Genomic DNA, 12,151 nt, shown 5'->3' with positions numbered 1-12,151 from the left:
GTTTGCAGGGTCAGGAGGCTGCGGGGTGAAGGGGAGCCTGTGTTCCATCCCAGGAACGGCTGCCAGGGATCTTTAACCGGGACTTTGGGGAGCTGCTTGAATGGAACAACATCCATGACCTGGAGAAAGAGGAAAAGCTGCCGTTTATGGTGACTTCTGAGTGCAAATGGAATGGCAGCACCAGCTGGACAGCAACAACAGCAGCTCCAAAGCAAGTGGAGCACGCTCAGAGCTGGAGGTGGTGTTAACATGTGAGCAAAGAGGCGTGGGAGGAATCCAGCCCCAGGGCTCCCAGGTTTTCCTGCCCAGCTCCCACAGCAGTGCCGGGTGAGCAGGTGGGATGTGGCTCGAGGGAGAATTCCATGAGCAAGATGCTCCAAAACACTGATAAGAAGGAAGAGAAAGGAAGGGCGGTGGGAGGTGGGACTGTGGCTGTGCCAGGGGAAAAATCTCCCTGCCCAGAGCAGGAGGGAGGAGAGGGAACAACGGTAGGGAACTGGCAGACATCTCCCACTCGGACACTGCCTCCAGGATGGGAAAAACATTACAGAAAACCTCCCATCTGTCACGCACCTCGCAGTGTTTTGAAGCCCTCGGGTCTCACTCATTGTTTCCTTTTGTTGAGGTTTGTCTTCAGTGAGTGAATTCCCTCATCCCTGGCTCCCCCTGGGGCCTGTTTGCTTTGGGAGAGAGGGAGGTTCTGTTCTCTGCTCCTGGCAGAAACTTCTGCCCCTCCACAGCACCTCATGTGGGTCCTGGGGACAGCGGGTCCTGGGGTGGGGACAGCCCTGGGGACCTTAATGGGGACAGCCCTGGGGCAGCAGCACCCAGCCCATGGCACGGTGTTGGAATGAGATGATCCTGAAGATCCCTTCCAACCCAAGCCACTCCATGACTCTCTGAACCCTCAGCAGCTCCCAGCTTGGCCGTGGATGTTCACGGATGTTCCTTTGCGTTTTCAAGGAACTGAGCGCCCCGGGATGAGGTGGGGACTCACCTGGGCCAAGCAGGGAGTGGCTGGGAAGGAATGGGGTGAGTTCCTTGCTGCAAACCCTCTGTCAGAATTACACCTCCCCGAATTTATTCCTTCCTCTGGTGTTTGGTCATGGAGCTTTGCCATTTTGGGAGGATGAAGAGCTCGGTGGACATGAAATGAAACTCAAAGCCTTTCCTTATGTTCCAAAAAGAGGATTTATTTAGTGGGTTTTAGAACTTTAAAACACACAGATCTGAGTGTTGTGGAGGGGATGCACAAGCAACCGTGGCATTCACAGTCCAATGCACTTCGGAAACGCAGGAGCCCTGGGAATTCCAGCAGTAAAGCACCAGCTCCTGATCCTGCCGGCGCTCCATGGGCAGCTCTCCCGGAGATTCCAGGCACTTACTGGGGATAAACAGCAAATCACTGCAGAAAGCTCCCAGGAGAGGCCCCAGCTGGGGAAGTGCTGCCGTTCCCAAGGAGGTAAGAGCTGGATCAGAGAAGGAGCAGCTCTCCCAAGGCCGTGTGCTCCAGCACAACGTGGGACACCTCACGTTTTTAGGGAGAGCAGACGCTGCTCCTTTGCTCGGGGAAGGTTCCTTCGGTTCAGACCACTCTGTTCTTCACCCTTTCAAAGATCTGCATCACTTTTCCTGCTGGGATGCAGCCCTCCCGCACGATGGTGATGCCACCTTCCCAGAGGGAGAGCGAACAAGTCAGGACAACCTCCAAAGGAACATCTCGCACCAGCAGAGCCACTCAAAATAAAGTTGTGTGGAAGGACCAGAAACTTGTCAGAAAGTGAAACCACCAACGAACATGACCTCACACTTTGTTCAAGGGTTTGGTTTTCCACTAATGAATCCCTCTCAAATGTCAGCCCAGAGCCACCCGGGACACCTCAGCGTGTGCTGCTGCGTCACTGCGGGCAAGCTCCCGTACCACCCTCATTGTGTGGGCCTGGGCAGCACCCAGCCCTCCTTGCAGCAGCACCCAGCCCTCCTTCCAGCAGCACCCACCCTCCCACTCGCAGCATTTTCGCCCTGACGAGGCAGATTTTCCGTGCACAACTCTGTTTGTCCTCCTGCCTTGTTCCCTGTCAACACAGAGGTCCTCCCGGGACATCTCTTGTTTGCTTCTGTTCATCAACATGTTTGCAAATGTCCAAGCACTCAAGAACTGCTACTCTTGGAGCACTCTGTGATGCCAGATTGATACTGGGAAAGGCATGGAAACACCCCAGGAAAAGGCAGTTGCTGACACAAAGGGCCATTCTCACACTCACTCTCATCAATCTTTGTGCAGTTGACCACAGTGGACGCCACCACCTCGTCAGACTCTCCATCGCAGAGAACACCCTCCAGCTTATGGCCAAGGCGCCTGGAGGGGGGAAAAATAGCAACAACCCTTCACAGACCTTGCTGTGAGCTCGTGCTGAGGCTCCCCTCGGTGCAGGACATCAAACCAAGGTCTGCCACCACTGAAACAGGTGGGTGGCACTGCCAGTGACCAGGTACTCACGAGATGACCATGTCGTGGTGGGTGCTGTCCACCTCCCCGCTGGGATTGGCTGAGGTGATGGCCAGGGGTCCGGTCATGTCGATGAGGTGCACCAGGACTGTCAGGTCAGGGACTCGGATCATGATGCTGTCCTGGGTTCCCACCCGGCTGTATCCTGCTCCGACCCCTGCAAGGACAGGCAGAGGACGTTGGCAGAGGTGCAGCCCCTCTCGTGGCACCGTGGGGGTCTCGTGCTCCCTTTGGAAGTGGCCCTGCTCCATGCACCCAGCTGAATGTGTCCTTGTGGATGTCCGTTCCTGAGCAGAAATCTGTGAGAGCAGAGGTACAATTTGGGGTCTGACTGGGTAAAAAGGAAATGATTCATGACTGGAGACATCTCAGCTGTTTCCATGGACACGGGATCTCCCTATATCCCAAAGTCTGCCTTCCTGTGACCACTGCCCACCCTCCCATCCTCCACCACCTTCCTCTGCCTGTTAAACACGGGTAACTCAGAATCACAGAATCAGCTGGGTTGGAAAAACCTTTGAGATCATCAAGTCCAACCTACGACCCAACACCACCTTGTCACCCAGACCATGGCATCCAGTCTTTCCTTAACTACCTCCAGGGATGGGGACTCCAAACCTCCCTGGGCAGCCCCTACCGAGGCCTGACCACCCTTCCTGTGAAGAAATTCTTCCTTATGTCCAACCTAAACCTCCCCTGGCCCAGCCTGAGGCCGTTCCCTCTCCTCCTGTCCCTGTTCCCTGGGAGCAGAGCCCGACCCCCCCGGCTGCCCCCTCCTGTCAGGGACTTGTGCAGAGCCACAAGGTCCCCTCTGAGCCTCCTTTGCTCCAGCCTGAGCCCTTTCCCAGCTCCCTCAGCCGCTTCTCACTGGACTTGTGTTCCAGCTCCTCCAGTTCCCTCATTCTGCGCTCTTTCCATGGATTCCCAGGAGCCAGGGTTGAGGTGAATCATCCCAGTGCTCACAGTGCCTGCCTGTGTCCCTGTGGTGGGAAGGCAGCGATGAGCATCGGAACCCTCTCATCTCCTGGGTGCTCCACCCTGCCTTGCTCATTCCCAGTGCACAGCGAGGGGCTCGGGAGAGGGGACCCTCCCAGTCTGAGGAGCCTCCCTTGCTTCTGGTCAAAGAACTCATCCTGCTGCCTCCCACTCTTGGTGAGTCATTCCAGCTGATGAACACCCTCTGCTAAACACCTACCAAAGCATTTGGGAGCTCCAGAGGGGATTTCTTGGGATTAAGTGACCAGAATCTCTCCCCAACACATCCCAAAGGGTGTTGGGAGTGCCGACCTGCCGTGCTGAAAACATGAAAGGGGGACGGAAGGGTTGTGCTGCTTGTCTCACCCAGCTTCTTCAGCCACTCTCCCTTCCGGATAATGCAGCCGATGCCACCAGGATAAACATTTTCCATGAACTCCCAGAGCAGGGGGCTAATGGGAGGAGCAGCCGCTCGCAACTGCTCCAGGTTGGAAATAAAGATGCAGATGGGCTTCTCTTGAGGCCTGTCCTGAAAAAACAGGGGGAAAATAGATGAGGAGGGAAAGTTTGCCTGGAGAACCTCGAAGCCGGCTGGGATCCCGGTTTGTGGGTTTGCGTGTGCAGGAGCTCCAGGCAAGGAAGGTGCTGTGTCTGCACAAATGCAGAGCTGTGATGGATGCCCCAGCTCAGACCTGCACATGCAAACTGAACAGGAGACAGAGCAGCAGCCTGCCCTTGGCATCCTCTGGGATGCATCCAAATCCCCCTCTTTAGGCACATCCATCACAGGGACAGCGATGCTCCACTCAGTATCAGCGTGTTTTGGATCTTACACACCAGGGGCCTGATTTTTTTCTCCAAACTTCTGCTGGTGTAAAACCAAGGTCAAATGCACCAATTCGTGATGGGAAGAGGGATGGAGAACTCAACCCCCTGCAAACCAACATCTCCGCTATCACCCCTCCAGCACTTTGAAAGAAGCTTGGCAAAATAAGTTCAGTGTAAAACCAGCAGTGGAGAGGGAGGGGAAATAAAACAAACCCCCAGAGCGGAGCCATTTCAGTCCTCAACTGACATCAGCTTCAGTGGGGCCAAATGACTCAGGAACTGGGCATGTATTTACATTCTGTTTGCATTCTCTCATTGGCAGGGAAGGTCAGCACTGGCACCGGGGCAGCGCAGAAGAGACGGCCTTTGTGCCGCTGCTCGCGCTCGGGGCCAGCTGAGATCGTCTGTTATGGTTATTTCTCCAGGCTAGCCAGGAAATTGCCTCATGGACAACAGACAGAGCCAGGCTGCAAAAGCTGGGCTGAAGGTGCAAACTCTGGGGCTGGTTCCAGCACTGAATGGCTCCAAAAGTCTGGGGGAATGTAGCCCTGCCGTTCTGATTCAGCACTTCGTAAGGCACAGAGGACAAACACAGGTCTGGAGCCGCTTGGGAGCGGCTGTTCCTGTTTGGGGTTGTGCTTTGTCCATCCCCAGGGATGTCGCTGCCCAGTTCTCAGTGCTCCAGCCTGGAGCAGAGGGGCTGTACCCCAGGTTGCTCAGAAAATGGTCCCTGATGTTCTGGTGTGGCTGCTCATGATCTCCTGAGTCATCTCCAGAGTCTTGGGACAACCTGAAACCAGGGGCTCTCCTTTGTGCTTCTGCCCGAACTCACGGGCAGGACACAGAGCCAGGTCACCAGGTGACATCCCTGAATTCCCACCTTGATCCTGTAGACCTTCTCGATGGCTTGAGGATGTTTGCAGGAGGCTGCCAGGGCGTACACGGTGTCTGTGGGCACCCCACACACGGCCCCTGTGTTCAGCAGCTCCGCGATGGTCCTCAGGCCACTCGTGAGGTGGGACTTGGGGCAGACACAGGGCAGGGGATCCTCCCTGTCCTGCTTGGAGCTCTGGACCTGCCAGGAATCGGGAGGCAAGGAATAAGCAAACACATGGGGCACAGGGCAGGATTCCATCCACCCAAATGGGGGGATCCCTTGGCAGTCCAAGGGCAGGGGCAGCACCTCTAGGGATGCTTCCCTCAACGCAGGGGAGGAGAATTCCAATTAATGAAGTAAAAGAGAGCAGCTCAGGGTGGACATTTCAACTGCTGATGGCTTAAATTAGAGGAGATGAATCCCACCCAGCACAGCTTCCTGGAGAAATGGCTGCTCTCCAAAGTGACCTGAGGGAACTGTTTGGGAATCCAAAAAACAGAGGAGGATGGAGTTTCAAGTGCATTCCCATGGAATGCTGATTTAATGGAAATGTTTCTCTGCAGCAGGAATTGGAGCTGTCAGATCCATCACCCTGGAGAGGGGGAATTGCCCCGGTCAGACACACCAGATGGCAGAAGGAGTTTGAAGCTCAGAAGAGATGGGGAATTCTTGCTATCCAGTCTGGGAAACTTTTAACTCCCTGCTCCCAAGGTTATGGCTTTAAAACTTCCATCTACCAGGAATTCTTAGATTGGAGATGGCTGATTCCAGAGGGCCACGGAGATGGGCATTTTGGAGCAGGATAGGAGTCTTGTGAACATCCCTGCCCTTTCTCCAGTGCTGTTCCTGGTGGAAGGGAGCTCATTTCCAGCTCAGAGCTCCCTACAAAAGTGCTGTGACCGGGAGCTTCAAACAGCACTAAAGGATCCAGCGGAAGGGAAATTCCATGGGAATCTGCACTGAAGGCCCCAGAGCATCCCCTCTGAGCAAGGAAGCCGCACCACGAAGCCAAGCATCTCTTACTGTGAGCAGAGGAGGTCCCATCACCAGGAGGTCCCTCCCGAACACGCAGTTGGCGAGCGAGGCTGTGGCTCCGTAGAAACAGATGACGCTGAGGATGCTCAGCACCACAGCTGGAAAAAATCCCGGAGTCAGAGGCAGGAAGGGTGGTTGAATCCCCATCCCTGGAGGGACCTACAGTGTGGATGTGGCACTTGGGGACAGGGTTTGGCAGTGCTGGGGGAACGGTCGGACTCAGGCTTGAAGGGCTTTTCCAACCTAAAGGATTTCATGGTGCTGTGATTCTATTCTGTGGTGACAAAGTCCTGGTGGAAGAGCTCCCGCTAATCCCCTTGCTGAAGCACTCCATGGAATTAAAACTTAAGTTGTCACTTGCAGCTAAGCCAAAGCTTCGGCAGAACTACAGCCACTGGCAGTGGTGACACATTCAGCTCATCCCACACCTCAGGGAACATCCACTGGGAAGTAGAGCTGGACAGAACCTCTGGAGGTGCCCTGATCCAGCAGTATCAGGTTTATTTGGAAGCTCAAGGCCCTGGGGATGATAGGAGGAAAGATTTCCTTCTCCAGTTATGCTTGCACACACCCCAGACTTCCAGAGAAACAGGAACACTCTGCTTGATTTTCCCACACTGAGCTTTCCACGCTGCTCCCCAACCCAGGACCCGCTCCCTGCACTCTGTGGGTGAAGGTTTAATGTCCAAGTTCCCCTAAAACTCACTTTCAAATGGCAAAGGGAGGTTCTGCAGTGTAAAGAGCAGAAAACAAATGGTCAGCAGCTCCATGGCCAGGGTCAGACAGAGCAGCACCACGTTAAAAGAGGAAGCTGTGGAAAGAAACGCAAACAAGAGGGACCCACATCAAGCACAGCCCATAAAATGTCCATGAACCAGCAGAAGAGTTCCTAAATCAACTGAGGCTTGTTTGATTAAACCCAGCAGCCCCAGCTCTGATTTCCCTGCCCACGGAGGAACAAAGAGGCACAGCCAGGGTCTGTTCAGCCCTCAGGTTCCACGGACACGCTGCCAAACCCTTGATCTGCCAGGACACTGTGCTCACATGGAAAACACTTCTCCGGCAGCCAGGCAGGTTCTGATTTACACCAGCTGGGCTGCAGTGTGGCTGGGGATTGGTGCCAGTGCGTTGGACACTTTCACCCGATTTGATCCTTTTATTTTCTTTGAAATGTTCCTGCATTCCCTTGGGGCTGCTTCTCCTAAGCCCAGCTCAGCTTCTGTTACTGGCTGTGGGCAAAACATCTCTGTTCTTGCTTAATCAGAGCAACAGCAAGGGCTGAGCCTCCCTCCCTGGTGCATCTCCACCACGGAGCAACCACAGGAGGATTCATGATGTGACCCCAAACGCCCCTCAATAAACATCCCACGTGGTTCGGAGACTTACCCAAAATGATTAAAAAAGCATTGAGCACCAAAAAGGCAACGGAGCCAGCTGTGAATCCCTCGGTGTTCCCCGCCCCGATGTCCAGCAAGTGGCCTGAAACAGGAGCAGCACATCTGGTAATGAGCAAACCACGAGGAGCAGCGTGACAGGAGAGCGGCAGGAGAGTGGCAGAGCCTCAGCCGGGATTACCACAACTCCAGCTGATGGATGGTGGCCTTCCAAAAACCCTCCCTCATCGACACCCACTGCTTCTGCCACGCAAAGTATCTGAGGCATTAACTGTGGGACTGGTGATGGCTATCCAAAAAAAACCTCTGGATTTTACCTCCAGCTTGGAATACTCAGGGCCTGGCTGGACACTTCAGCAGCTCCTGCCACAGCTCTGAAGCCACAGCTTTAACTTTCCCCACAGGTGCTCATTTTAAGAGTGCCTGGCACGGAGGCTGTGTGAACACTCTGCCCACCTGGAGCAAAATGCAGCTTTTGAAAGCCAGGCTCAGCTTCTGACAGCTTCTTTCATGGCTGTGACCAGCTGGGATAGACTCCTCCAGGCTCCCGAAGGAGAAAAACAGAACCTGGAGTCTCCCACTGCCTAAAAGCATCTCCTGAGTTGTTATTCTGAGATAACAGCCCAGAGTCTCACAATGTTTTTGCAGGGAAATCTTGGCTTTTATTGAAGACTGACTTTTATTTGGACTGAGAGCACCAAGTGCCTGCAGCAATGGCAACCCGGTGCGAACTGGGGTGATTTGTGAATTATCTTTTTCCAAGGAGGAATACCAACAGCCTTGATGTCATTGGCTCTCCCAAAAGAAGGAATTCCACTGAGGAAAGCAATCTGAAATCCCCTGGGAACACCCCTTAAACCGGGACCCACGCCGTGCTTTACCTGCCAGGCGCAGCCAGGCCCAGGCTCCCCAGAAGGCAGCGTAGCAGAACGGGAGCACGGATCCGAACCTCCTCCCGCCCCGCACCTGGATCCGGCACACGAACAGCTGCCCCAGGGCTCCCGGGATGAGCACGGAGGGGATGGAGAGCTGCTGTGTCCCAGTGTCGCCCACGCCGCCCTGGACAGCAGCGGCCGCAGCCAGGCCGTTGCAGATGTAGAACAGAGCGTCCGGCACGGCAGCACCAGTGCCACTGGGGATGTCCTTGGACCTCAAGAGCCAGGTGTGGACAGCCCCCAGCACGGCTTGGAGAGCTGAGCTGGACATGGCCTGGGCGCCCACGGGAATCAGAACCTTCTCCCCGATGGAGTTGATGAGGCTGGCGAAGGCGGCGTACAGGGACAGGGCGGTGCAGAGGCTGCAGGTGGCCCCCAGGAAGGGCCGGGCGCCGGGCAGCGGGATCTGGTGGATGAAGGCGGAGGTGAGGAGGATGAAGGAGGCGTTCTGCAGCATCTCCAGGGTGTCTTTGTGGGTGGACATCAGAAAGAGCAGGCAGGCAGTGGCCAGGAAGAACCACGCTCCGAACATTCCCAGCCTGCTTTCCTGAGCCGCGGGCAGCCCCAGGAAGGTGGTGAGCACCAACTCCTCCCAGGACATCACCAGCCAGAGGAGGCTGTGGACGCCAAACTTGGTGGTGTGGTAGCTGTCCCCTCTGAGGTAGCTGTAGAAGCTGGAGAGCAGCTGGCAGCTGGAGATGATGGATATCCACGCTGCCCCCACACAGAAGGTCTTCATGTACCCAAAGAAGTAAAAGGCAAAGATAAAAGGTGCCACGGTGTCGCAGATGTTCCCCAGGGCCATCGGCTCCGCGTACTTTGTGTTCTTCTTCTTTTCTTCCCCGAGGGCTTTGGAGGAGCTTTTCTGTGCCGAGCCCAGCAGCAGGACATTGAAGAGGGGGTGCCCAAAGCCGGGCAGGACGTACCTCTGCGTGATGCCCTTGAGGAGCAGAGCCACAGCCCCGTACAGCCCGCACAGGACAATGCCCAGCTCCAGGACTCCGGACACCACCCGGGCCCAGTCCCCGAAGAGTGCGGCCGCCTCGAAGCCCAGGGCCAGCGCGATGGCCCCGAAGATGAAGGGCATGATGTAACTGATGGTGGCCGAGCAGAAGGACAGGATGAAGGAGATGGCAATGTAAGCCACCAGCCCGGCCACGGCGCTCTGGCTGGCCGAGAGCAGGGCCGTGCCGGGGGCCGGGAGCTGGCTGGCGTTCCCAGAGGGAAGCGTTGTGTTCTCCAGGGAGGGATATGCGGCGGACAGGATGCGCGTGGCCCCGTAGCTGCTCCACAGAGCAGAGAAGGTGAGGAAGGCTGCGCCTCCAAGGTGGTCATACTTGCGGAAGGCGAGAAATCCGGCCAGAAGCTGGACAAAGCCTCCAATCAGGATGAGGTGGACACCTGAGGGAGGCAGGAAGGGGTCAGGTGTGAAGCCAAGCACAAAAAGGCTGGAGCTGCAGGAAGCTCTGGGGCACACCCCATGGCAGGTCCCACGGCCTCTGCCTGCCCCTCTTCCCACCTCCATGGGCTGTGGGTGGCCCCTGGGCCCCTGGGCTCAGTGTGGTGAGCAGGCCCAGGGACGGTGTGGATCTAGCAGGGAATGGCACATGGAATACTTGTCCCAGTGGCCGGGGGAGGAGGAGCAGCCATCTCCAGACCTGCAAAATGGACACAGCCCACACTTGCCCACCATCCCACCAGGAGTGCCCATCGGCCCATGGGGATGACCCTCCAAGAGTTCAGGGCACCTTCAGCCCCACTCGCCCCACCCTGAGCAGCAGCACCCACCTGCCAGGACCTGCTCCGCTGCCTGAGGCCCGAGGCCCGTGGTGGCCACGGCGAGGTTCTGCAGGCACAGCAGGAAGGCGCTGACCACGTTGCCGAGCAGCCCCAGCACCCCTGGTTCGCTGTAGAAGACGGCGGCGAAACCCTCGGCGCTCGCCATGGCCCTTCCAGACAAAACAGCAGAGTCGGCCCTCGCCCCCACAGCCTCCCCGGCAGCGGCGTCTGCAGCGGGCTCGGGCACCCCGCCAACCTTCAGAGCCGTGCCCCTGCCCCGAGCAGGGACAAACTGCTGCCAGGCTCAGGTGTTTCCACGCTCCTCCCCGCTCCTGCTGCGGACAAAGGCTCCATTCAAAGCACCGCTTGAGGTGCCTGCTTTCCGCAGCCCTATCCAGAAAAAACACACACAACCTATTTAGGCGACCAGGACTCCTGGCAAAAACATGTTGAGGTGCCCCAAAGTGCTGCAGGTGGTGGTGATGGTTGCTGTCCCCTCTTCTCCAGGCTGCTGGAGATGGAGAGGCATGAATAGCCCGACACAAACCAACAAACATCCAGACGAAACCCACAAGGTATTTTTGAGCCGTTCCAGGACGTTTCTTATCCACTGTTGCAGACAAACAGGGCAGGCACGGTGCACACACACACAGTCTCCCTTCCAGATGGAATTTTCCAGCTCCATCCCTTTCTTGAAACCCCAGTGACTAAATAGGCTATTTTCAAACCCTTCATATTTCTCCCATGAACTCGTCTGTTTGCAGGCAGCCCCCACATTTCCACTCCTCGGCACTCCTGGGTACCAGGAGCTGAAATTTTCTCTCTGGAGGGTTTTGTTGGGAAACAAAGATGAAAATAAAACAGCAATGTTCTTGTTATTTGGGTATTTTTAGAATATTTGGTGAGCTAAAAAAGCTGGAAAGGGAGAAGGTGATGTATTCTGTTCTCAGCCATTCCAAAGAACCCTTTGGAAAGGGAGGAAAGCTCTGCTATTGTTAGGGGGAGTGAGGAGGAGGGAAGGAGCACCACCCAAAGAAAAATAATATGGGAATAATAATGAACCTAACTCCCAGGATCCCACAGATCCTCAGCACAAATTTACATTTTGCGAGCATCAGAAAACCCTCTGGACTCTCTTCTTCTGCTAAAACCCCCCGTGTTTTCCTCTCTCCACTTACTCTGAAGGATGTCACTTCCCCAAAGGAGGAAGGATGAAGGATAAATCGACTCCTGACAGCTCCAGACTGGTTCGGCAACATCAACTCTCATCAAATGAGGAAAGGGCAAAAACTTCCAGGCAAAGCTCGGGGAGCAATGAATTCCTCTGTTATTTGGTTGTGCTAAAGGCTGGAATTTTGGGTATCGGAGAGGGAGATGCACCAAATCCCAGTTCCGGGGGAGGAATACTCCCTTTTCCCATCAAGGCTCTGCCTTGAAGGAGGCCCCACGGAACGCTGTGCCTTTAGGCAGAGCTGAGCCTGTGGGTTCCATGGGTTTGCCTTCTCTGTTCTTTTAAGTGACACTTCTATATAAAGAAGCAGTTTGCTTTCAATGGTTGTACTTGGAAATGAGCCACAAAATTAAGTTCCTGCAGATGTTTTGCCCTGAAAGAGCCCAGGCAGTGGCTCAAAGGCACACTCAGAGCCCCTGCTTGGAGTGGCTCCCTGGAAGAGGGTGAGCTGGGATTTGGGAGGGAGAGGGGCTGGCCAGGCGGCTCCTTGGCTCCCGGCAGTGGTTTTTAATTTGCCAGAGCTCGTTTTGTTGGTGTTTTCTGCACAACAGAGCTGGGACTAGGGAGGGATGGAGAGACACAACTCAC

General features: G+C 55.6%; 1 protein-coding gene across 2 annotated transcripts; it reads right to left on the bottom strand.

Moving 5' to 3' along the window:
* Window positions 1-1,186: 1,186 nt before the first annotated feature.
* LOC104691596 lies at window positions 1,187-10,950 on the bottom strand. Of its 2 annotated transcripts, XM_010403160.3 has the most exons (10): window positions 10,342-10,950; window positions 8,500-9,954; window positions 7,611-7,703; window positions 6,931-7,035; window positions 6,213-6,322; window positions 5,193-5,387; window positions 3,851-4,013; window positions 2,501-2,666; window positions 2,265-2,359; window positions 1,187-1,671 (listed from the first exon to the last, which is right to left on the bottom strand). In XM_010403160.3, the coding sequence occupies exons 1-10, from the start codon at window positions 10,496-10,498 to the stop codon at window positions 1,586-1,588; spliced, it is 2,625 nt and encodes an 874-aa protein (XP_010401462.2). In that variant the 5' UTR covers window positions 10,499-10,950; the 3' UTR covers window positions 1,187-1,585. The 2 variants fall into 2 exon arrangements, with proteins under 2 accessions (XP_010401462.2, XP_010401461.2); XM_010403159.3 differs by lacking the exon at window positions 1,187-1,671 and having other exon boundaries at window positions 2,089-2,359.
* Window positions 10,951-12,151: the final 1,201 nt, after the last annotated feature.

Source organism: Corvus cornix, chromosome 4A, assembly GCF_000738735.6.
Source record: "Corvus cornix cornix isolate S_Up_H32 chromosome 4A, ASM73873v5, whole genome shotgun sequence".
Taxonomy (NCBI): Eukaryota; Metazoa; Chordata; class Aves; order Passeriformes; family Corvidae; genus Corvus; species Corvus cornix.
Note: the sequence above shows the minus strand (reverse complement) of the source record. Positions and strands in the feature narration are given on the sequence as shown.

What these genes read in the sequence shown, in the direction of transcription:
- LOC104691596 (XM_010403159.3), bottom strand. Translation starts at nt 10,498, where the DNA reads ATGGCGAGCGCCGAGGGTTTCGCCGCCGTCTTCTACAGCGAACCAGGG. An exon ending in CCTCCCTTTGCCATTTGAAA is followed by an intron (nt 6,323 to 6,930) that starts GTGAGTTTTAGG and finishes GATTTTTTCCAG; the next exon opens with CTGTGGTGCTGAGCATCCTC. An exon ending in CACCACGACATGGTCATCTC is followed by an intron (nt 2,360 to 2,500) that starts GTGAGTACCTGG and finishes TCCCCCCTCCAG; the next exon opens with GCGCCTTGGCCATAAGCTGG.